The sequence below is a fragment of the Podarcis erhardii genome (assembly GCF_964252035.2).
Source record: "Podarcis erhardii genome assembly, chromosome: 2".
Taxonomy (NCBI): Eukaryota; Metazoa; Chordata; class Lepidosauria; order Squamata; family Lacertidae; genus Podarcis; species Podarcis erhardii.
Genome location: NC_138498.1, coordinates 83,264,472 through 83,289,899, shown reverse-complemented (window position 1 = coordinate 83,289,899; position 25,428 = coordinate 83,264,472). Strand labels below are relative to the sequence as shown.

The 25,428-nt window shown below is 48.4% G+C and overlaps 1 protein-coding gene across 3 annotated transcripts; it reads left to right on the top strand.

Moving 5' to 3' along the window:
• Nucleotides 1-3,286: 3,286 nt before the first annotated feature.
• Nucleotides 3,287-24,819, top strand: WNT5A (Wnt family member 5A). Of its 3 annotated transcripts, none has more exons than XM_081848607.1 (5): nucleotides 3,287-3,312; nucleotides 10,315-10,442; nucleotides 11,595-11,860; nucleotides 16,194-16,486; nucleotides 21,390-24,819. In XM_081848607.1, the coding sequence occupies exons 2-5, from the start codon at nucleotides 10,321-10,323 to the stop codon at nucleotides 21,846-21,848; spliced, it is 1,140 nt and encodes a 379-aa protein (XP_081704733.1). In that variant the 5' UTR covers nucleotides 3,287-3,312; nucleotides 10,315-10,320; the 3' UTR covers nucleotides 21,849-24,819. The 3 variants fall into 3 exon arrangements, 2 of the variants coding, with proteins under 2 accessions (XP_081704733.1, XP_081704732.1); XM_081848606.1 differs by lacking the exon at nucleotides 3,287-3,312 and adding an exon at nucleotides 4,503-4,713; XR_014153079.1 differs by lacking the exon at nucleotides 3,287-3,312 and having other exon boundaries at nucleotides 21,390-24,330; nucleotides 24,363-24,819.
• Nucleotides 24,820-25,428: the final 609 nt, after the last annotated feature.

Here is a 25,428-nt window from a genome sequence, read left to right as displayed (position 1 = left end):
CAGTGATTCGAGAAATGACCTTTAACCTGCGCAGTTTGCAGACTCCTAAAAGGGGATCATTGAAATGCCACAGTAAACCAAAGGCAATAAAATATTTACTAGGCATAAAACCCAGTTGCTCTTCCTTTAAAAGAAACAAAGAAACAAAGAAAGGAAGACTACCCTGTCTCATTCCTTTTTTTTTTTTTTTTTTTTTTTGGAACCGGGCGTCTGCAGAGAGCTGTAATTTATCCATTCTTGATCATGATTTCTGCTGAATGAATCAAAGTACAGGTTAATATGGGGCCTGATTTATTTACCATGTAACGCGTACCGAGGGGAATCTTTCCATCCAGTAATAGAAGATTCATAGAGACAGGGCGAGTCTCTGCAAATGTTTCTGCTCCCCCAGAATTACACACTGGGATTCAATATTTCTCAAACGCAAGTGTCTGCATGTGCCAGGCACACCATTCATTGCAAGGTGTGTGTGTGTGTTGTGTTGTGTTTCAGATCAAAGCTTCTGATTCTTCAGGAACCATTCACATCTGCTTATTTTTATTTATTTATTTATTTACTTGTGGCATTTATAGCCCATCTTTTTTGGCCAAGCAGCTCAAGGTGGCATATATGGTTCTCGCCCTCCTCATTTAATCCCCACAACAACCTTGTGAGGTAGGTTAAAATGAGACACAGTGACTGGCCCAAGGTTACCCAGTGAGTTTCATGGCCAAGCAGGGATTTCAACCTTGGTCCTATTCTAACACTCCAGCTGCAGTCTTGGGCGGACTGCAGAGACGGCTACCCTTCCCACCACTGTCCATTTGGTCTCTCTTTGCCAGAGATCCTCTCCCAGGGCGCGCGGGAAGGGGAGGCGAAGGCGCGCTCCAGGCCTCCTGCTCCTCTTTGCTCTTGGATGGCTGAGCCAGGGCCGGAGATGTGGGTGGGGGAGAGAGGGAGGGGAGCGGGGGGAGAGGCAGCCGCCAGCCCGAGCGACGGCTTTGGCGGAGCCCTACAAAGGCCAAGAAGGACAAAAGCTCCAGCAAGCCTTTCATTCAGATCCTGCCTGATTTAACCGACCGTGGCTTGTCAACAACCTGCCAAATTGACAACGGAAACACACACCGCCGAAGGAGGAAACCGACCTGCCAGGGCTTAGTCATCCTTCAAGGGGGCGGGGCTGGGCTGGGGGGGAAGTGTCATCCCACCACTACACGTGTAATCGCTGTGTGTGTTTGTATGCGTGTTCCCCGACGGCGCCGACCTGCAACCCAATCCTAATCCGGTTTAGTAGGAAGTAAGATCGAGTAAGATTGGCTCGCAAACCATAGAGGGGGCTTAGCCTAAGAGGGCAGGGTGAGAGGTGTGCAACTCAGGAGCCTAAGGACTTCTGCTCAGAAATAAATCCCATTGGATTTCAATGAGACTTCTACGATCATAAAGCTTCTTGGTTAACCTGCTTAGGGTTGCAACCTAGTATGCGTGCTTAGAATTGCAGCCTTTAAAAAGGTCGTCGTCGCCATCAACATATAATCTATCCTCTATCGTTGTATCTGTTTATATAACGTATATTTCTGCGAGGTAGATGTGTGTAAGTGATTTGTGTGAGAAATAAAGTTATTCAAAACGTCATAATTTATACAGTAATGTGTTTGGACCGTAATACTATATTTAATGAATTTCAACCACAGATTGCATATGCTGTAATACTACATACTTCAAGAATCGATCCTATGAATCGTTTTGCTTGGTTTGTTTTTTTAACTTGCAGATGTACCTGGCGAACACCATGTATACTCAGATGGCGAGACTAAGACTTTGTCTAGCCAATGAAATGGGCGCTATGATATCTCTGCCGTCTACAGGGCCCCTATCCGGCAGAGACTTAGGCACGCTTCAGCCCACTGAAATTGTCAGTGTGGTTGACGTTGCATTGGACAGCGATATAGAATTAACCACGTTGATAACAGAAGCTTTATGGTTATTATGATTTCGATGGGACATACTACTATGTAAACGTACTTAAGATAGAGGTGAATAGATTATATGATCCTTATGGGCTGATCACCATTAATAGGGGCTTGAAGGACTGGAAATTGCCCCCACCATATTTAAGTAGGAAATTCTTCTGGCGTGGGGGGGGGGGGGGCTTTTCTGCAGGCAAAGAGAGTTTCTGGTGCCATTTCTTTAAACTGCCCCTTTGACGGACATGTTCAAGATCGCTTCCTGTAGGTTACTCTTCGCCCCCTCACACTTTTCTTATTATAATAGTTACCTTGCACGGGTTTAGATGCCTTTCAGCAGAGATCAGATAAATAGCATTTGCTGACAGCAACAACAGGAGCGGGGCAGCACCCCCAGGTATTGACCCTGTGATCCCTAGGGGCCTCTGCTTCGCCACTGCAGGAAACAGGATGCAGGAAATTGGAATAGATGGGCCTTTGGTCTGATCTGTGTTACCAGCTAGCAGCGCTCCTGTTCCGCTCATGGCAAAGTACCAACTTCATACCAACTTCATACCAACTTTTCAATACATGGACGTGGGTGACGTAGGGGCTCCGATCGGCACCAGTCTCCTTCCAAGGCAGTCACGTGAAACTTCTTCGCCTGCACCTCGGATTTGGTGCAGGTCAAAGTTTTGTGAGTACTGTACTACCTTGTTCTTGAAGCCACCTTGGTCATCATAGTTGTTCCTTGGGGAGGAGAGAGCACTTCGCTCATGGCCCGAGGCACCACTCTCCTTTTATTATTCCTTGATTTAGACGCGTCAAAGAAGCGATTCAGTTAACCTTGTTGCAAACTCCAACAGGGAAATCCGGCAGGGAAAGACGGGACTCCACAGCGCCATCTGGTGTCACGGTGTTATATCGCATATACAACGCATATAAAACGATTTTTCTTTACCAATCAGAGCTTCGCTGCGCAGTTGGCTAAACTTTAGAGCTGAGCCGACCAATTAAAACAAAACAAAAAACCCTCATAGCAAACCCTTAGACCGGCCATCCTCAGCCTGGTGCTCCGGCCAGATGTTGTTGAACTATAGTTTCCATCATCCCTACCTATTGGATCTTTTGCCGGGGGTTGGTGGCAATTGTAGAACAAAACACCTGGAGGGCTTTGGGGACAGTTGCCTTAGTCTGCAGCCACCCGCTCCTACATACCTACTTGGAAGTAAGGCCCCTTTTATTCCAATGAGACTAACTAAATATGCAGAAGTTCGCACCTGAGCTAAAGTGGGTGGTGCCCACATACGTCACCACGCAAAATAAATAAATAAAAAGTTGTCTCCTCGTTGTAGACTAGGATTAAGGGCGAGTCCTGGATCTGAAAACAGTAAGTGCTGGGTTCTTTATTTATTTACTACTAGTAGTAGCTATCTAATCCTTGGACCTCAAAGCGTTGCAAAAACAAATCTAAAATCAAACACGGAATGATCAGAAAACTCGTAACCGCGATTAAAAAAACGATTAAAAAATAAAAACCAGAAAATTAACAACAAGGGCAAGGGCAGGAGGGGATTTGTGCCACTGAGCCGAGTTTTCTAAATCGGCGGAGTCACTGCTGCTCGTGGGAGTGGTAACTATTCCTGTGTCAGTCTCGTGAACCTGAATTCCCAACTGATTTAGAAATGGAGAGAAAATTAACAAACGCTTTTCGGGGCTGGGGGGCAAAGCAGCCACTCCGGATTCACTGCTGCGGATGGCGTCCGTGTCCCAATGGCGCCTTTTGCAAAAGCCTGGCGGCGGAGAAAACACGCTCGCCCGCGGCGCCGGGCACCCTCCTTTCCTCGCGCGGAGCATCTCCGCGTCCCTCCCGAGGCTGCCGCCTGAGGTGCTCCTTAGAACCTCGCTCTGGGCTGCCATAGGCCGGCGCGGGGCGCATGCGCGCCTCTCTCCAAAGGCTCCCTCTCGCCCGCTCTCTGCGCCTCCCCTCCCCTCCCGTTCTCTTCCCCCTTCGGACGCCGCCGCCGCCGTCGCCGCCGCCGCAACTTTTCTTGCACTTCGGAGGAGCGGCGAGGGCAGAAGCGCGCCAGACGCCGGAGGGAAGGCGAGCGCCGGGAGCGACTCTGCGCCGCGCGGCGGAGCATGTAGCCGCGGGGAGAAGGAAGGAAGGAAGTCGGTCGAGGGGAAGAGGCACCTTCGCGCCACCGCGGGCCATGGATTGGGGCAGCCGCCGCCGCCGCCGCCTCCCGCTTTGAAGCCCGGAGGAGCTCGCCTTGCGCCCCCCCCGCCCCCCGTCTTGACTGGCTTGCAATGGAGGGACGCAGCCTGGGCACGGCTCGACAGCCCCGGGCGCCCCGTGGCAGCGGGTAGGCAGCAGGCGAGCGCCGGAGGGAGCCTGCAGGCGCGCTCCGGAGGCACCCAACCCGCTGCTGCTGCAGCACCACCAGCAACACTACCTGGGCCGGTCTGAGTCCCAGAGCCGAGCGAGGAGCTGCCAGCCTGGGAGCCGGTCCCGTCCCCTCGCGACCGCGGATGGACCTTGCGAAGGAGGCGCCTCTGCTCCGTCGCTGGAGCGGCCCGGCCCGGCCCGGCCCGGCGGAGATCCCTTGCCAGCCTTTCTCTGCCTCGGAGCGTACGGCGACGATTTGGGCTTCGCACCGCCTCACTTGTGGATTACTTGGCTGCTAAGCTAGGCTCGCTTTGGCGGGTCTCTCTCTTCTCCTCGCCCGTCCGCCCCCGACCACCCCCCATCCATCTTCGACGCTTTCTCCCTCCCGCAACAACAATGGAGGTGAGTAACACAACTTCGGAATGGGAAAGCGGGGCGGGGGCTCGAAATCCGCTGGGCTGCGGGAAGGAGGGGAGCGGGGTCCGAAGCGATGGCTGGATTTGCTCCAAATTTGCGATCGGGGGGAAATCGTCGAAAGAGAGAGAGAGCGCGCGCTTGAAAATTAGCTCCTTGGAGAGGGAGGGCGCGAGAAGGAGGCTGTGGCTTCGGATTTCTTACAAATATTTGGCTTAAGGTGAAACTAACGAGAGCGAAAGAATGAGAACATAGGCTTCCCTCTCTCTCTTCACCGCGTTCATTCAGGAGCCCCTCTTTGCGCGCGCTCCCCCGCCGGTCAGAACTCTCCAGTCTCGCAACAAACCTGTTGCTGCAAAATGCTCCGATTCTGCCCCACCCTTCCCATAATGCCCCCCCCCCCTTGTCTTAGTATTGTTTATTTCCTTGGAAAGCCCTTATCTGTTCTTTTCAGAACTTATTCCCAGCGCCTAAAGCTTCTCAGTCTAACCCACCCCCCGCGCCATCCGCCACCTCCAAGGCGGATCGAGGTTTATAGGACATCTCTTGCAGCTTTCTCCCGTGCGGACTTGTGTTGAAGAACCCGGGCATGGCAGACATGGAGGCCTGTACCTTTAAGAGAACTTGGCTCGTGGCCAGGGAAAAACCTGGCCGCGTTTCTTCTCCTCCTCCACCTCAGTCCCTCAAATTTTGCTCTCTGTTTCTGCATATTGTCACTTTGCATCTGTAAAGCGTTCCGCATGTGTTGGAAGGGGAGGACGGAAGGGGCTTTGCTTTGTCCCCCCTCCTTGCTCCCCCCTCCAAGCCTCGCTGTCCCTTTGATGCTCCACATTGAGGAGGTTGTGTGTGTTTGTTTTTAATTGTCAATTGTATGCTAAATTAGTTACAGTCGCGAGGTCACCGGGAGTTCAGTTTCACCCAGAAACTAATCTTTTTGAGGGATGGCGGGGGGCGGAGGAGAGGAGAAGGAGAGATCCAGGGAGATCTGGAACGAAAGTCCCGGGATATCATTTAATATGGAAGAACAGGGGTGCGAGGAGAAAAAGCAACCTTTTACCTCCCCTCTTCCACCTCCCGGAGTTTTAGTATATGAGTAGCTTTCCTTGTTTAAAAACTGCAGCCCATAAAACCTTGGAATGCTTCGCCCGCTTTTCTTAGACAGCCCCCCTTCTTTTCCAAAGCCCCCTCCCCTCCAGGGCAAGGTGGTGGGCTCGCTCTTGGCCCTGCAAAGCCGTCCAGCCGGCCCGCCTCGGCAATTGTTCCTGCGTTTTACAACCCACCCGAGCCCAGGGGGCTCGCAGTCTGCATGCCTACTTACTCAAGGTAGAGCTAGCATTAAAACAGCGGCCATAAAACCAGATGCCCTAACAGGCTTTCCAGACCTCCTGTGCTCTTTTTTTCTTTTTTAATTGGGGGGGGGGGAGAGAGAGAGACAAGCAAGTTAGGATCGCAGGCGGGCGAGCCCTTCTGGCTGCTCTTGGGGAGGGATGATCTGCACCCCCGAAAAATAAAACGTTTTGAAATAGCTAATTTCCCCCACAAAAAGCAATGGGCTGCTCTGTCCGGGGGCTGCCTTCGAACGCGAAGTTTAAATGGCCCGGTCCTAATGGACTCTTCGGCGGCTTGTTTCCAGTATTCGCCGGGCATTTCAAAAAACGGTTCCGGGAGACTTGGTGGCGCTGCACACCACCGGGCCTTTCTTTTTGGCGCCCTCCGAAGGGGGTCTCCGCCTCCGAGCTCTTTCTCCGTTCTGGATCAGGCTGAACGGAATAACCCCAAGAAATGGTGAAGTATTACTTCTAACAAAAAGAGAGGGCGAAACGCGGAGAGAGGCTCCATCCCTCTTTCTCTGGCCCCCTAGTGTAGCGTCCCCGGGCTTGGTTTGACGGCTTCGGCTGCCCTCTATTGGGGGCGGCGGAGAACGGCTTCCGCGTCCAACTAGGCTCTCTCGCCTTTAAAACAAAGCCGGCTCCGCCATAAACCAGTTTTTAAATATTAGATCTATAGCTGGATCTGTGCGCAGAAGATCGCTCAGATGCAGCTATACTTGCGTTAATCCTCCGAGCCTAATACAGTATTTGGACTCGGCGCGCGGAGTTTGAATAGAAACTCCTCCCGAAGAATCTCCTTGCGCCCCAGGATTCCGAAGTCAAGGCCTGCCAGTGTCACGATCACAGCCGAAGATGGGTTTGTGTGTGGCAGAGATGGGTATTCTCATTCGGATATACTGTATATATTTTCTTTAAGTCCCCATCTGTGGATGACTTTTGGAGAGTCTGCCCCTGCTATCCCGCGCGCCCACAACCCCTTGGCAACCCCCCCCCCCAGGACTGCGCGTCCTTGGACCCCCCCCCCCCCGTCTTGACTCCGCCAGCATCTTTGCGTGAGGCGTTCCCTTGCGACGGACAGGCTTGCATCTCCGGCGGCGCGCTGCCCTCGTCGGGAAGAAAGTGGTAGAGCTCCGAGGCTGGGACCGCGAAGTTGCCGTCTTGTTCGCACAGCGCTTTGAGAGAGGCGCAAGGCGCCCGACGGGCGGTGCCGACGTAGTCCATCGCTCATTCAACAGTCCCATAAGACAGGCGGAAAAACCGAGGGGATCGGGCCACACAGGGAGCCAGTGGCAAAAAGGCGGGGCGGGGGGCGTTGAACCTCTTATGTGCACATCGGCCGAAACACACACATTGGCTTCTCCCTATAGCTGGGGATTTATTCCCTTCTGTTATTTGCACACGCACATGAGCTTTGCATCCCCCCGACGGCTGCGGGGGCTTTCTGTTCCTCTCCAGCCTCGCCTTCTCTGCTCCCTCCCCGTCCCCAATTTGCTGGAGCGTGGCCGGCTTTATGGGGCATGAACTCTCCACATTCCTTCAAGGCGCTTCAGACTGCCGGGGAAATAAATCGGGCGCCGTCAGCGGCCCGTCACTAGACGCGCACCCCCCTCCGGCCTGTTCCCCCAAATTCCTGCAGCCTTGTGTCATGCTTTGCTGGGGAGGAAGGCCGCTCCGCGGGGCTACGTTGGCCCTTGGCTTTCTCCCGAGGTACGGTAGGAGCTCCTTGGTGGATAAGGTGATTTATATATGTAGATCTGTAGTAAGGGGAATGGGGCTGTGGGTGGACGAGGCCCTCTGGACGCAGCAAAGTCCAGGCCTGCCTCGGCGCAAGACGGCAAGCGCGGGGACCCCGCGATAGGCCGGGCCGGGCCAAGTTTCCTCGCTCGGGCCCTTCCGGCGCCAGAGCCGCCTTCCTCGTGGCGCGATCGCTTGGCTCTAAGGCGCAAGGGAGTCCACCGGTGGCAACGCACCGGCCTTGGAGCCTGGGGGAGCCGCTCCGCCACCGGCGGGCCTCCGAAAAGCCCCCTCGTTTCCGCGATCCGGTGTACTCTACAAGGCCCTTCTTGGAACCCAGCCCGCTGAAGCGAGAGGCGCCCACAGCTCTCCGCACCGATATCCGTCGAGCCCGCGAAGCGCTCTGACCAATATTAAGCCCCCTGGAATAACGGCGTCCGACGTCCTAAGGCAAGACCGGCGTTAGAGGGGAACGGCGACGCGGTCTGGACGGGTTTGCCAATCGGATTAGGTGGAATGCGCCTACTTGAAAGGCGAAACTAGCGCGGGAGTCTGGAGCGGAGACCAAGTAGCTTCTCTTTGCTCGCATTATTAGGGCGTCATCCTGTCCCTTATCGGATTCTTGTAATCGGGCCAATAAAAATCCAGCCACGGGAGCCTTATGCGCGCGTTATTTACTTGGGAGTAAACTCCACCGAAGCCGCCGGGGCTTCATTTCTCTGTTGTTATAAGCTTGGACGGCTACTGCTTTTCTGGAATGAGTTGTCCCTCGCTCTACGCTTCTTTTTACCCCGACTTGAATGGCACACTTCACGCGGATCGAGTCCTTTATATCTTGCGTGCAAAAGTCCCGGTTGCTGTCCAAAGTGGCGCTTGGAGCGCTGAGGGCCACAGATCTACACCCCACCCGCCGCATTTTTTGCTCTTGTGACACTCACTCTCGAGTAGCCCCGTTCAGTTCAGACACACACACACACACACACACACACACACACACACACAAACTCGGATCGGTTGGCTCCAGAGGACGATTTCGAGGTGCGACATTCCAGACTCTGGAATGCCTCACGTAACGTTAAACGGGCGGGGCGGGACAGGTTACCAGAGTGCGACCGCCAGATAGAACTTCGGGCTGCAAATTCTTCTCCGTAGTCCTTTTTAAAGCAAGAACAAGGGTTTGCTCCCAGTTCATCAAAGGGAGCAATGAATCTTCTTCCCCTGTGAAAAAGAGCTGGTTTCCTTTTACTCCATTTGCCCGGATAATTGGGAAGGGAACAAGCAGCCCCCTATCGCCATTTGGCAGTACATGGAAGGGTTTCCTATACCCTTTCGCCTTCGTTCCCCCACTGTAACCAGAAATCGGCTGCGCGGAGGAGGGGGTGGGAAGAGGGGAGTCGAAGCAGTGGCGTAGCGTGGGGGGTGCAGGGGGGGCCGGCCGCACCGGGCGCAACATCTGGGGGTTAGGGTTAGGGGGCGCAAATCCACGGGTTAGGGGGTGCAAATTACTTGCCTTGCCCCGGGTGCTGACAACCCACGCTACGCCACTGAGTCGAACTGGGGGGGGGGGGCTAACTCGCCCCAGGTCCCTGCCCGAGGCTGGAGGAGCTTCCAATATGGATGGTCCCAGGGGTCCAGGTCACTGTCCTCTTATTGCCCCCTCGCCCAGAAGAGAGAGATCTGCGCTCAGCGGCTGCTTCAAACCTCGGCGCGCTTCGGCGGAAGCGTTTTTCCGCCGCGCGCCTTGTTGCCCCTCCTCCCTCCCGACGGCTCTGTCTGAACTTATCCCGATAGCACAGTGAGGAGCGGGATGGGGGGTGGGGGTGGCACTGTCCGTCTCTGCGGGGTTTTGGTTCGTGTCAGAGCCCTAGGTCTTGCTGTCTGTGATCGGGGGGGAGGAGGCGGGACGGGATGAGACGGGGGATTTTATGCGCGGACGTTGGGGAGGAGCGATGGCCGGCGGCGAAAAACGTGCTTTGCAAACACCTTCCTGAGCAAGATCCGTTTTGACGATTCTCGTCTGGAAGCGGCTCCTATAATTAAAAAGGAGGAGGCGCGCGTCGTTCTAATCCGAAGCCGAGCGCCGCGGCTGGGACGTGGGTGCTGCTGTCCTCCCTCCCCGTCGACTGGCCGTCGCTCTCCACTTGTTGCGCGCTCCGCGTCTGAGCAGCAACGCGCGGAAGGGGCTGGCAACGGCCTGCTTTTTCTTTCCGGAGGCGGATGGTGCGTGTGCATGTATGTATTTGTGTGTGTCCACAAAACTGTGGGCTGGGCGCCGCTGCTACTCAGCTTTTTCCTCCTCCTTATCGAGACTGCTTTGGGATTCACTCAAAAGCCGAGCCTTCGCGGCGAGGCGGGTGAATGAACTTGGAGCAGACACTGGCTTGGCCACTGCGCAAGTCCCTGGCTGAGGCGCAGAAGGACCGCCGCCTCTCCCAGACCCCCGGGGGGCTGCGCTTTGTTCCCTCGTGAGATGGTCCGGTCCAGGCCATAAAAGCTTCTCGCTCTCTTCTTCCCTCCCCTGCAGAAGTCCATGGGAACCTTAGTCCAAGGTGGAGCTCTGTGGACAGAGGCAATGACGTCTAAGTACCTCTTTCTGAGTCTGGCCATCTTCTCTTCACTTATCCAAGTTGTGATAGAAGCCAGCTCTTGGTGGTAAGCTTTTTAATATTTTCATCATCTGTACAAATTAATTAATCCCCCTCCCTTTAAAAAAAAAACCCATCCAATAAGGTGGAGGAGGCCTAGTTTGCTCCTGGGAAAATAAAAACTATGAACACCCTGAATCCATTTTTCCTATTCTTTTAGGAGGGATGGAGGGGAAAGGATAGGCAGCCTGCATTTATGTAGTCATTCAAATCCTGGTTTGGAATAAGTAGTACTCTAGAAACTAAATTAAATGTAAAATTGTAATCGGGAATGTCCTCCTGGCTTTCTAGACACTTCTGTGCAGAAGTGAGCCGCCTATTTTTGAGTCCTGTGTGTTTAGGGTCTTGCTAGTTTCACCTCAAAAGAATTGTGCAAATGAGGCTGTGAAACCCTAGGCACACTTACTGGGGAGTAAGCTACATTTTTTCTGAATAGAATTTGCTTCTGAGTAAATATTCACGTAGAGAGCTGAGATTAAATTTATCCCTTTGAAAACAGGCACGCATGTTGAGGTCTTTAAGACATTGGGCGAATAAGGCATTTGGTGACAGGATTCACTTGTGTGCCAATTCTTGATTGTGAATTTTTAAATGATGGCATGAGGGGAGGGAGGGCCTCGAAATCCCATTTAATTTATCTGGCCTGCATTACATACTTTATGGATCATGAGACCGAACTTTTGGATGGTAACAATTCTCTTGCTACAGAAGATTCTCTAGTGTCTGATAGTTATTTTTCTTTTTAAAAAAGATTGACATGGCATGTTAGAGAATGAAGCGTGTTCTGGGAGCATCTTGGATTTTGTTTCCAGGTTTGAAAAAAGAAAAAAATCCATAGGGATGGATAGTGTGAAATTTGAAGCCTAGGAGGGGAGACAGCCTAAGAGGGGGGCAACCATCCTATTTAGATAGCTGCATAATTCAGTGTCTGTCTCAATAAATTCATGCATGTGGTTTACTTTAGCTTTCCAACCATTGAACGAAGCTGAAGACACACACACCCAGCACCTTTCCCACATTTTGGCCGCCGTCCCCAGCAGACCAAATGGAACAAGCAAATTTGTTTCAGGGCTGGGTTCCATGTCTGTGGAATCCACGCAGCATGTGCATTCAGCTGCTGTTCTTGAGCTTATTGCTGCAACCCTTTGTCTTTTCACAGGTCTCTGGGTATGAACCACATGAACCCCATGAACCCCGTTCAGATGCCGGAGGTGTACATCATTGGAGCCCAGCCCCTTTGCAGCCAACTGGCCGGGCTCTCCCAAGGACAAAAGAAACTCTGCCACTTGTACCAGGACCACATGCAGTACATCGGAGAGGGTGCCAAGACGGGGATCAAGGAATGCCAGTATCAGTTCCGCCACAGAAGATGGAATTGTAGCACTGTGGATAACAACTCTGTTTTTGGCAGAGTCATGCAGATAGGTAGGAAGGGCCTGGGAGTTGTGTGTGCTGGATTTACGTCATGGTGTGTGTGCTAGGAAAACCTGCCAGGTTCTTTATGCGCCATTGAAACCTGTCAAGAAGGAGAAAGCTAAATGGCCTTTAGCCCAGAGATCCTTCCTGTGAAGCTAGAAGCACATGGGGACCACTGGTGGTATGGAACAGGAAGAGTAGCATTGCCATTCTCACCTTGTCCTGATGCAGATTAAAATTAAGCCAGATCTAAATTTAAAGGAGGAAGCATGAAAACAAGTCGTTTTCAGCCAGAACAGGGTCATTTCTACGTCTGGAATTCCAAAGCTGTGTGACAATTGAATTGGACTCTGGATTAACCACACGCCAGCTTTTTGTCATGCCATAATTTTTATGTTTAGTCCATTTCCCCTTCACAGCCCAATTCTGTGTGTGTTTGGAAGCAAGCCCCCAAAGTGCTCAATGTGGCTTACTCCCTAGTTAACTGTGCTTTAAGACTGCAGCCTCCCCCCCCCCCCAGCAAAATAATTTTTGTTTCAAGGGGATTTCAATTTAGAAATGAAAGATGTTGGCACTCGCAGTCAACGTGCTTTCATTGAGGCTAAGAACATAGGTAGGTGTTGCATGTGTTTAACCATAATTATTATGGTTAATTAAAAATGCTGTCTTGGAGCAATCTCCCGATCCCTGTATGCTGAGAGTGTAGCTTCTGTTAGTTGCTTTTGACAGGGCCCTTCTGCTGTAGAGCTCACATCAGCATAAATACTGCCCCTGCTTAAATTACAAAGGTTAAAAGGCAGCATCACTCTAATGACTGATGGGTTGCTCCCCCTCCCCAACTAGAATAATGGCATTTGTAGTATACATTCAAATCTATACATCTCTCTCCATGCCCCCTCCCCAGCCTCAAACGCACAACTTGTGTATACCAGCATCTCAGAATGCAGAGATCTAAATCTAATTTTAAATCCCGCTTTTTGAAATCGGATAGGGAAGGATTGGAATGACTTTAAAATTAGATTAAAGGTAACTTCATTTATGCATTGAGTAGGCTTCTGCATTGCTTGCAGGGATGCTGTTAAGTCACATTTACCCTAGAAGTTAATTTTATGTAAAAATAAGCTTTACAAAATCTCAGATTAAACATTTTCCATGCCTCCCCCCCTCCAAAAAAAGGAACTAAGTGGAAACACTTGTTTATTGAAGACTTAAATTTTCTCCTGCAGCTTTGCATTACAGATGCTGTAGAACTGAGAGCTTTAGAATAACTGGTCAGATTATCACTGCCCCATACCGAAAAACAAATAAAAACAGTACAACAAAAGCCTGAAAGTACTGAAACCTTAAGCGTTTGTATACCTGGTCAGGTATGTTCCAGCCTTGAAGACTCATGTCTAAGTTGCCATGGTCTCTTTTTGCAGACTTTGCATCTACAAGTCCTGGAATGGGTCCCCATTGCTTCCAGGTCTCTGTTTCTTCTCCACAAGACATCTGAATGTATTTATTTTTATTTAGTAGGGTAATTGGCCACTTAGATTAACTGAAAATAGAAGTGAGTGTAATGTGTGCATTGAGCTGTTAAAGATCCTGAAAAGTGTATTCATTGAGAACAAGTATGTGCTCTCATTGCATAGTTGAGTCTAGTTTCCTCGAATAAACTATTGGATTGGTTGCTGTTTCTCTTGAATGGGGGACAAGATCTCAGCTTCGGTGCCCTGCTTCTTGCATAGACATGGCTCAGCCTTACAGGGCTATAAATCCACTTACAGTGTGCAGTTAGGACAAAAGATTGTGCCAGTTTGGGCTCTCTGCCTGGATCTGTATGTTTCTCTATGATGTCTTTGCTGATTGACCTGAAAGAATTATGAGCTGATAGTGGTTTGATGTAGTACACTAAAAATCCTGGAAGTTTATATAACATTTCAGACTGCTGTTAGACCAAATTTAAGTCAATAGCAAAGCTCTAGCTAAGTTCAATATATCCTGCAATATGTTCAGATTGCAAATGAGCCATCACTATGGTACCAAAACGTTGACTTGCTCTCTGTGTAACTGCTCCCAAGGGTTGATCATCTAAACCTGATTCGCAAAAGCCTTGGCGTTCACTTCAGTGTGATGTGAATCAGATCACCACAATATTGCTGGCTCAAATAAAACATGCTGTTTCCTTGCTTCTGAAAGAGCCTGGAAAATTTGTTGCATAATATTGGGAAAATGTCTCTGTGTTGTTGTTGTTTTCCTCCCTGGAAGGAGAAAGTAATAAACTGCAACAAATTCAATTAATAAGTTTTTTTAAAATGTCTATGACTAGACATTTAACTGCGCTGGCAATAGTAGTGGAATCTCGGCTTCAAGTTGAGAATGCTGTTCAAAGGAAATATAGCTTTGCGTCTTATCATATGTTTGTATAAGTTCTTGCAGCTTGATGCAGAAAACCCAAAACCAAAACCCCAAGGCAGTGTCCTCCCTTGCACAGTTGGGCAGCTTAAATCCCATTGACGGCGATGGCATTTCAACCATCAAACTGAGCCGGATTACAGCCTAAATTCCCTTTCGAGATGTGTAAGCGAATCACTTGTTTTCTCTGCAGCCCCTTTCTGTCAAAATAGTATAAAAGTAGGGAGGGCTTTTTTCTTTTTCTTCTTCTTTTTTTTGAAATAGACATCAGCAGTTTACATGGGAGAATGCAAGAAAGCTTTAGATAATAATAATAAAGGAATCGTGTTCGTGCCTAGCAGAGAGCGAGGAGCTTCTAAACAAACCAGCCCTCTGCTGGCAACAGGACTTCGAATACTGTCAAAGTTGATGAGACTTGCTTTAAACAGGCTCCTACCGTCTGAAGCTGAAGCCTACAGAAAGCAGTTTCATGGCACAGGGCTGCTTGCTCAAACTGCTCCCCCCTCCCCTGCAAATTTCTTCCATCTGTTTTCTTTCTCTCTTCGGCGTATTTCGATCTCTACCTTTTTGCCCCTGTCCAGACTTGAAAGGGTTCTTTTCAAAACATGCTTGTGGAGAAGAACCTAGACGTGGCATATCCCCCAAAATGATAGTGAGATGTGAGCTATCTCTGTGGAAGGGGACCAATTAGGCAGAGCTCCTATGAGCTTTGCTGTGAATGACACTAGAATAAATACTACAGGGTGCTTTCAGTGTTCTGCTATGTCTGTTAAAATCGAGTCCAGCTTATAAAATGCGACCAAGAATTGGTAGGCCTATGTAGTAGTACAAAGTTCTCCAAAAGCAGAAAATGCCTTAGTTACAATGGTTGGGTGCTTTGGTGTGTGCCTTCATCAGTCTGTTCCGTTTGTTTAAAATGTTTGATTTTCCAGTGATTCCGAACTTCCTCAAATAGAAAAAATATATATCTGCGAAAGTGCCTAAATAGCTAAAGGCTCCACTGAAGAATGGGCTCTTTGAAATTTGGGTCCCATTCTTTGAGCTAGTGAAGTTCTTGAAATTGTTTTTGTGTAAAACAACAACAAACCCCCAGACCTCTGGTTTCTTAGAAACATCAGCAGCTCACAAGGCGAGCTTTACCACAGCTTTAAACTTTTTGGAGCTGTTACTGTGAGGACAGTGTTTGTTGCGAAGTATCTGCTGGGGAGGGGGGGTACCCTTTTACCTTTTGTAGAGACCCTTAGCTACTCTTTTTGAAAGATTACAGAGAGCATGGTCTGGCTAAAATTGGGAGGAACTGAAAGGTGTGGTTTTTGGGTTTTCATCAAGCTCTTACGTAGTGAGATATTTATAAATGAATTCTTTTCAGGGGGGGAATTGGATTCAGGTAATATACCAACTAATGAATTTCCCCTCAGGATAATTAGTAATTAGCCGACTTGAGTGGAGCTTTCCATCACAGAAAACTCTCTCTCTTATGCTGCAATCCTGTGCACATTTACTAGGGATAAAGTCCCATTTAACCAAATGGGACAAGCGCTGAACTTCATTGCCAAAGTTTAAAGGCTTGAAGAAGGAAAATCCTAAGAAGACTTCTGACATTTTTTCTTTTACTTTACCAGAGCTGATGGCCAGACCTCAGGCTTCTCCAATATGTTTCCTTCTTTGTAGATAAATGAATAGATAATTCAAGATGCCTGAATTTCTTTCTAACCAGCATAGCAGACTCTAGGATTTTTATGCCACTATCCTGATATCTAATACCATCAGCCACAGTGGGAACACTTCATTCGTGTGCTGTTGTTTCCCTTTTCAAATGAACATCTGTCACGTCGGGAGTGGGGGAAGCTCAGAATTGAATGGCAGTTGATCTTCACCTGTATTAAATAAAATAAATGTATGTGATCCTGGTGTGTAACTCCGAGCCTCCTCTTTTTCCTTGCAGGCAGCCGGGAGACAGCCTTCACGTACGCAGTCAGTGCTGCCGGTGTGGTCAATGCCATGAGCCGGGCCTGCCGGGAGGGGGAGCTCTCTTCCTGTGGCTGCAGCCGGGCTGCTAGGCCGAAAGATTTACCTCGGGACTGGCTGTGGGGTGGCTGTGGGGACAACATTGACTATGGCTACCGCTTTGCCAAAGAGTTTGTGGATGCCCGCGAGCGAGAGAGGATCTACCAGAGAGGAACTTACGAAAGCGCCAGGATCTTGATGAATCTTCATAACAACGAAGCAGGGAGGAGAGTAAGTCTCACCCCCCCTCAAACCGCCGCCCCTCCCCCCAAAATAATGTTTGTTCTTGCCTTTTCTTACTGTGATGCCAAACGGTTTGCGTTCCCAAGGCCCGTTTCAAATCTGTAGCAATACCTGTTCCCAAACCTCTGTGTGTGGTGGGGTTTTTTTGGGTTAAAAGCAATTTTCTTTTGAATGAGTTTGAACAATGGGTGATCTCTGGAATATGTCTTGTTTAAATAAGAGAGATCTGTTATTTCCCTTTAGATCTGGAGGGGGAAAGGTTCCATTTAAATGCAACGAATGAGAGTGGGAGAAGGAAGCCTATCAGTAACTACTAGCTAGAATGGCTGTGCTCTGCCGCCACAGTTGTGCTTGAATCCTGCTTGCTGATTTCCCCACAGGCTTCCAGTTGGCCACTGTGTGAACAGGATGCTGGACTAGATGGGCCACTGGCCTGATCCAGCAGGCTCTTCTCATATTCTTATGTATAAGCTCAGTGGCAATGACAAGGGCCATGGGTTGATAGCCTTCCTTCAAATGGGCTAAATACGTACCCCCTTCCCACCTCCCTTCCAAGTTGTTCTAGTAAAATAGTGCAAGTCACAGTGAATTTTATGCAGAATAGAATTTTATTAGTTTATATTTCCAACCAATCCAGTTTTCTTTGGAGCGGGTGACCGAAGCGCCGTATTTTGCCGGAGTGAAATATTCTTGCAAGGGGGCTATTTTCACTCTTCCTTGTGAGGTTGTGAAAAAAAACACACCCACCCAACAACCAGCTTCTCTGTATTATTAGAAAACATGCTCTTCTGTGGTGGAAGTCAGTTTTTATGGCTTTTTTAATCTTTAAAATCTTTTAAACGAATGAGTGTAAACTTCATTTTTATTGCCCTGGAGTGGAAGGAGCCAAAGTCATTATTTTCCTAGAAGTGACGGTGCCAGGACTCGTCGGCTGGAGACTTTACACTTGTGTTTCAAGGTGAATTAGGATGAAGGATAATTGAAAATTAATAGCATTTAAATGTGAGAAGAAGGCATCTGAAAGCAATGGAAAGGCCAATTTGCTGCTAGGCAGGAGAAAAATGGCTTTTCACAGTTGCCCCTGTCGGCTTCGAGTGGTTCCCTGCTACCACCCCCTTTGAGCTGCCTCCCTGCGATGGCATTTGGCAGAGGTTGAACTCTCCCTCCTCCATCTCCCGCCCCCCGAAAAACTTTCTTTTAATGCTGGGTGGAAGTGGCATTCAGCATCCACCTAATGTGTCAGACCCCAGGATTTTTGGGGCTGTGTCAACACTGACTCATGTCTATTTATACAGGGTAAATTATCGAGGTCTCCTTGCCAAGGTTTTACAAAGAGGATATTGCGGTGTAGGCCTGTCCCCCACCCAGAGGTGTTTTGGGGTTTTCTCTCTTGGACGGAGCGGCTCAGCTGCATGTGGAGAGATTGGTGTAGGAGGGAGCTGCCGAATCAGGAGTGGAAAATCTGCAGTGCGGGTGGTGTGCAGGGAGAGAGAAAATCTGATGCAAGTCTAGCAGCGGCAAGCCAGTCCACTGACTGGTCAGGTGGCATTGATTTTAGTTCTGCCGTCTTGTGTGTGGCTGAGGATTGGCGGCAGAGCATCTGTTTTGTGTGCAGAAGATCTTGGGTTCAGTCCTCGGCATCTCCAGCTTGGGCTGGGAATGCCTCTGTCTGAAATGTCCAGCTAGTATGGACCTTGGATGGGGGACCTGTAGCCCTCTAGACATTGTTGGACTCGCAGCCAGCAGAGCTCAATGGCCAAGGATAATAGGAGCTGTAGTCCAGTAACATACACTAGAAGGAGCAACAAACTGACTTGGTAGGCAGCTTCCTATGTTCAAGGGAAGAAGACCATAGCTTAGTGACATAAACCTGGCCCAACTGTTTCCCTCTCGGAATCTCCCCTCTCTAGCTGATCTCAGCCTGATATAGCTCTTTAGCCAGGGAAATGGCCAGCATTGAATGCACAGTATCTCCCATGCTTCTGCCTAATCCCACAAGCTAGGTGGCCATATTGGGTGCTTTTCGCTATCCATTTGAACAAATTTTGAAATGGACTTCTGATTATGGTTTGAAGCAGTGCCTGCTCCCATCTGACATGACATGGTTCTTGCGTTTATAAGATGTGCTAGGGTGTTTGCAAGTGCATGGTTGCTAACTGGATGGCTGCTTCAGTAATGGCAGTAGGATGTGTTCGTGGGAGTCACTTGGCATTTGCCCCTTGAACATGACAGCCAGCAGTTCACCTCGATAGTTTTGAGGCAAACTAATAATTTGCAATACACACAGTTTGCTTGGTTTTCAATTTGGAACAAGCCATGGTTATTCTTATAAGTGAATATGTGTTTGAAAGAATTGGCTAGATGAGGTGAACAGGGAATGTGCGAACACCCAGCGCGTTCCAGTGGCCAAACCATTTCCCCTACTTTCTTTACAGTAACTGTAGATTTCAGTGGTTCTTGGAGTGGTCCATAACAATGGTGATGCTGCTGCTGATAATGATGATTTTATAATGACAACAGTTAAAATAATGTCAGTTAAGACAACAGTGCTTTTAAAGTTACAGTGATTAATTACAAAAACAAGGAAAACAGTAGCTTAAACAATAGAATGCTGTCAAAGCTCCATAGTTTGGTGAAACAGAAAAGGCACAGTGAATCAATATGCTCCGATTCTTCTTCTAAAGGAAGGTGAAGCAGTGTGCCAACTTGACCTCAAGGGGAAAAGAATTTGACAGCCATGGGGCCACCACTGAAAAGGCAAAACTATTTGAACTAGGCCTGTGTAGTATGCCGTAATAAATGACCTGATTTTTAAAAATAAAATCTTTATACTTTATACTGGCAGAAATGAGAGCAAGAACTTTCCAGCAAGAGAAGAATGCTCTGGTGCTGCATGGGTACAGGAGCTCTTATGTGTTCATGTGGTTTTCCTGCCCATTTGTTTTAGTCTGGGGAGCAGATTTGCATATGGACCAGGCAAGAATCCCCAATGCACACTGGAGAGGATATGAGATTTCGGTTCAGGGCATTATTCTTATTGCTCTGGTATTTGGAAATTTTCTTTAGCCAGGAAGGCCTAGGAGTCAAAAGGTCTATTCTCAGATTTGGTTGGGAGTTACAGATCGCAGCATTTTTGAATGGCCAGAAGCTCACTCCTATTCCAGCCAGCATTGCCTGCGCATGGCTTCCTTGTGCAGTTGTCACGGCCTGCAGCTACTGCTGCCTACCCTGGGTTGCCTTAACTGTTTTCCTTCCTGGTCCTGTATTCCAGAAAGCACCAGGTGGCTGGATCTAGGCATCCTTTTGGTTTTCTGAGGTGTCTCTGATCTAGTGTAGCTCTGGAGCAATGGTGGGGAACCCTTCTCTTCAGTCCTAGGGCCACATTCCCTTCTAGGCCACCCTCTGGGGGCCATATGCTAGGAGTGGGCAGGGCCAGAGGCAAAAGGAAGTGGAGCAAGGAATGGAAATTGTACCTTTGTGCAGGCTAGATCCTACACACGCCCGCCTTCCACTGTCTATCCTCCATCGTCATCAGAGTTCAAGGACACATTCCAGCCAGGCAGAAACACTGCCAAGGGGGCATGACTTGGAGAGAGGGGTGTAGCCTGAGGAGAGTCCCAAGAACAAAAGAGAAATGGGGTGTGTGTGTGTGTGTGTGTGTGTGTGTGTGTGTGTGTGTGAGAGAGAGAGAGAGAGAGAGAGAGAGTGTCTCATTTGGCCCCAGGCCTGAGGTTCCCTACCCCTGCTCTGGGGCATTGTGAGAATTTAAAAGGGTGTCTAGATACAGCCATGCAGTGCTCCACACAGGGCCCAGCGGCAGAAGAGAGCTCCCAGTTCCTTGCCATACTTGGCGCCAACCCTGCCAGGCAGTATAGATGCTTTAGGCACCACATGGAAATACTCCTCATAGCATCATTAGGGGACCAGTGCCAGGTGACGAGCTGCTCGCATGCATATCAGGGGTGATGTGAGGAGTTGCCCAAGAGACCCCTGATCCATGTAATTCAATGCTATTTGACTCCTGAGACCTTTTAATTTCCCGCCAGCATAGCGTGTGGCCTGCCACTAAGCTATTGTCCCCTCTCATCTCAGTGCCTGTCCAAGGGGCCAAGACAAAAACATCTGTAGAGATGTGGAGAAAATGACCCAATTCATGTGGTGAGTCACGGTATGCCAAACAGCTTTCCATGGAGTAATTTCAGCCTCCGTGTGGTGGCCAGACCATTCCCCGGGAGCGTTAGGAAGACTGCAATATAATCAAGAGTCTTATATGACAACTGGTGCTTAATTTTTTTTTTGTTGTTGGCAATTTATTGTCCACTTTTCATTCTTGTCCCCATGGTTGGTGAAAGGCTTTCGGTAAATGACATGCTGCAAGTTGCACAGAGGGATGCGAGCCAGACTTGTTCCTGTCTGTTACGCACGTATATGTGCTATGTATATATAAATATAATCTCCCCTTGGGTTATTTTTATTAGAAAGGTGAATAATAAGCCTATTAAACAAAGGAGGAGGCAGACAAACAAATTGACAGGGAAACATGCCAGAAGTTCCTCTTTGTGTGTTGGACGCCCCCCCACTTGCCACGCTGTGCCAGTTGACAGTTAAGAACAGGTGGGGCTTTTTGTGAAGGGAATGAATGAAAGTAAAGCCGTTTTTAATCATCCTTCACAATAAGGGCGGTGTGGTGTGTGTTTTTTTGAAGGATCCCAACAGGGCAGTTCAGAGGTGTGTCCTGGAAGAGTGACAGCGCTGAGCCAAGGAATGCAGTGCTGTCGAGGGGGAATGGATTCCCCGTTGCGAAGGCCATGCCTCCTGCGTGTTTGTGGTGGAGGGATATTTTGCCCCAGACTTGCACTGACCTTCTTCCTTCTTTCCAACTCCCACCCAGACGGTGTACAGCTTGGCGGACGTGGCCTGCAAGTGCCACGGGGTGTCCGGATCGTGCAGCTTGAAGACCTGCTGGCTGCAGCTGGCTGACTTCCGCAAGGTTGGCGACGCCTTGAAGGAGAAATACGACAGCGCGGCAGCCATGAAGCTCAACCCCCGGGGCAAGCTGGTGCAAGTGAACAGCCGCTTTAACGCGCCCACCATCCACGACCTGGTGTACATAGACCCCAGCCCCGATTACTGTGTGCGCAACGAGAGCACCGGCTCCTTGGGCACCCAGGGGCGCCTCTGCAACAAGACTTCGGAAGGCATGGACGGCTGCGAACTCATGTGCTGCGGCCGGGGCTACGACCAGTTCAAGACGGTGCAGACGGAGCGCTGCCACTGCAAGTTCCACTGGTGCTGCTACGTGAAATGCAAGAAGTGCACAGAGATTGTGGACCAGTTTGTCTGCAAATAGATGGGGATGGGTGGGAAGAGCTTTTTTCCGGTCTACCAGCAGAGGGCAGTAGGGAGCGGGGAGGTTGCCCCAAGAAGGTCTCCACTCTTATTTATAGAGTCCAGCGGGTGCTTTCCTTGTTTAGAGATTTTCTAAAAAATCTTCAGCAAGAAGTGATTGGAAAGCTTGCTGCATCCAGCTCAGACTGTGCATAGTTTTTTTTATGTTTTGTTTTGTTTTGTTTTGCAATAACGGGTGGGAGAACCTGAGAGAATATTTATTTTACAGGATTTGGAATTAAGAAAAGAAAAGATAGAGTAGTTCAAAGGGAAATCCAACCCATCCCCATATAGCCTCGTGGGACATAGTAACAAGTGCAGTAGATGAGGTATCCGCCTTACATGCTTTGGATCGGAGCATGACGGCTTGGTGACATACACATCTGTGCAAGGTATTTCTTCTGAGCTTTAGCAACCCAAAAGAAGCGAGACAGTCAGATACAGCATTGATCCGTATATCTGTAACCTGTAGCGTGAGCTCTCCTCAACGTGGCAACTTGAAGGTGTGAGTGGAAGCAGAATTTCCCAAAAGCCACAGTTATGCTGCTAGGTAATATCTAAAGACCCATTGGCGTGACATGGCGTTCCCCCATTTAGGCGTGGGAATTCTGTGCAAATGCATTGTGGGGAATGACGCTAACCAGTAGTAGCCAGTGGGGTGGGGCCTCCTGACACCAGTATTGCTCAAGTTTGCCTGGATGGCACTGGAGTAGGGTGGTAGTGAGTTCAAAGCTGTAACAACCCATATCGGGAGCGTGGCTCCGTAGCTCTGCCCGCCTGCAGCAGCCATGATGGATGCCAGTTTTAGGGCAGGTGGATGTTGCAGTTCTCTCATCAGCACCGTTCCACAATGTACCGTCTTGCGGGTCTCCATTAGAAGGAAGAGGTATTCTGAATGGGCAAAGGAAAAAGAACCAACCAACCGATTCCTTCAAACAGCTAGCAAACCAGGAGGAAGAATATCTGACTTTGACTGCACAGCGCAGATCAAAGCAGAATTTGGAACGTTGCCACGTCAAGTAAAACATGCCTATCTCACATTATGCACATTTAGAAAAGCCTTTCTGCCTTACTTTATAAGAATATTGAAGAGCTATCTGTGGGATTTCCTAAGCAGTGTGTGTGCCGGTTTGACTGTGCTGAAACTGCAGCTGCATTGTTTGTGCAGTCTGCAAAGTCCTTAAAAACAACAATAATAAATTCAAAACTAATTACGTATTTCTTTTTAAAGTGTTGTGCGTAGTCAGTTCCCTTTTTAAAAAATCAGTTGACTGATAGCATTGCGGAATTTGGGGAAATGCTGAGTTGATGATACGCCGCGTGGTACTTCTTTTTCTAAAGTGCTGTTACAATTCAAAGTGCCGTGTGGCAGCAACGCCTAAGTGATCATCCTGTCTCTTTTTCATTTTAATGCACAATGCTTTAGAAATATATTGCAGCTATGCACAAACTGCTCAAACTGTACTTGAGCAATTATATATGGGAAAACTATGGTCTGCTGGTGTCTGGTATCTCAAACCTTTTTTAAAAAATACAATCATATTATCAGGACAAACTACAAACTTATGATTTCTTTTTTTAAAAGAAAAAAGAAAAAAACCAATAGCACAACAGTACAAAAGGCTTTCAATTTGCCAGGTCAGGTCAGTTTCTTCGTTTAGACTGAACATGTTATCTGCCCCCCACCCTGGTCCACATTTAAAATAGCGCACACTAACAAAGTTGGGTTTTTTAAAAACAAAAGTCAGCTTGGGTGTTTTTGTTTTTTGCAGGCTTTCACAACACATGGGTGTTGAAGGGTAAGTCAATCACAAATTAATCAACACTTTTTCAAATTCCTCCCAGAACATAGTATCTTTCTGCTCAATTCAGTGAATGCTCCTGTATACCCTCTACTATTGGTTATGTTTGGGGACTGTACGTGCTTGATGCGTGAGTTTGCAATGATTTGGAGCAGACTTCCACAACCTACTGCCCTCCAAATGTTTGGGATGGCAACTCCCATCAGCCCCAGGGCCATTGGCAGTTGAAATTCCAAGCTTTTAGACTGTTGGTGCCAACACAGAGCTCCAATGCTTAAAAGTTTGCACTGGTTACCCCTATGCAACTGAGCTGAGTTCAAGGCCATTTAACTACTTGGGCTCAAGATACCCAGAGGACCACCTCATATTGTATATCCCTGTTTGATCACTAACTTATTAGTGGTCTCCCGTGGCTCAGGTGCTGAGAATGTGTCTTCCAGGAGACATGTTTTCAAAGTTGTACGTCCAACTGTGGAGTTTCCTCCCAGCTGAGATCAGACCTGTTGACCTCCTGGTCCCTTGGTGAAGACTTTTTCGAATTGCAGCAGGTGTTTTAAGTGAGGTGTTTGTGATCTTACTGTCAGTTGCAACTGATTTTGAGATGCGTGCTGTATCCCTCTTGTACACCGCTTAGAAATGAGGGTACTAAGCGGTATATAAATGGCTAAATCCAGAGGGCACCAGGCTGGGGGAAGCTTGCTTAGAAGCGTTCTCTTTCTGCAACTGTGTCATTGCAGATAATGGAAATGAGAGACACAAATGCATCTTAACACAAACGGCCCATGTCAATTTTTTTAAAAAGGCAGCCTTAGCTCTTGCCTTTGCCACAACCCCAGTGCTGCCTTTTCATTCCTTGAAAGACCTCTGCTCTTCCCCTAAATCATCCTGTCCAATACATATAAGCAGATTGCAATGAATTCCAGGCTTCCATATTAGCATTACCATTTTAGAAGCTTTACTTTTTCAAAATTCTGTGAGCTGTCTCATTAATGCTATCAGGATTATCAGCTTTCCAAATGATGATTGCTCTTAATTTATTGTGCAAGGGTATATTTATCTTCCCTGGTTCCTGGTGTCTGCAAACCAATGTCAACTTAAAAATAAAATGAAATAAAGCACTAGTTCACTGAATATGTCACTTTTGGTTTTTATTATACAAAAACCATAATCCTTTTTCTAAAAAAAATATGTTGAATCACTTATTCTTTATAGCGACTCCTGTTTGCGAGAGCAGACAGGAGTCTAATGATCCTAGCTATTAAAATGCTATTTAATGTAAAATATTTCACTTGTGTTCTTCAGATATTATGTAAATCTACTATGTCCTCTTCTTTGTTCTGTACATTTAATGTACATATTTTCGTCTCGTGTGATTTGTATATTTCACTGGTTTTTTTAAAAAAGGCTTATGCCGTAACGGAAAATAAAAAGGCTTATGCCGTAACTATAAAAATAAAATGTTGGTTATATATTGGGAGATAGCTTTAATTCTTTTGGAAAGAGGGTTTTTATTTAAACAAGGAACAAAGCTGCTTTAAAGAAATACTTTGTGGTAAGATAGGCAAATGACAAACAAACTGAATTTTAGAAAATGTGTAAAAAGGGTGTGGGGAACTAAAACTCCCATCAGCCCTAGAAAGTGTGGCCAGTGGCAAGGGGGAATGGGAGTTGTAGTTCCACAACTTATGGTGAGCCAAAGGTTACTTGGTACGATATGATATAAATGCTTTAAAGTACTAG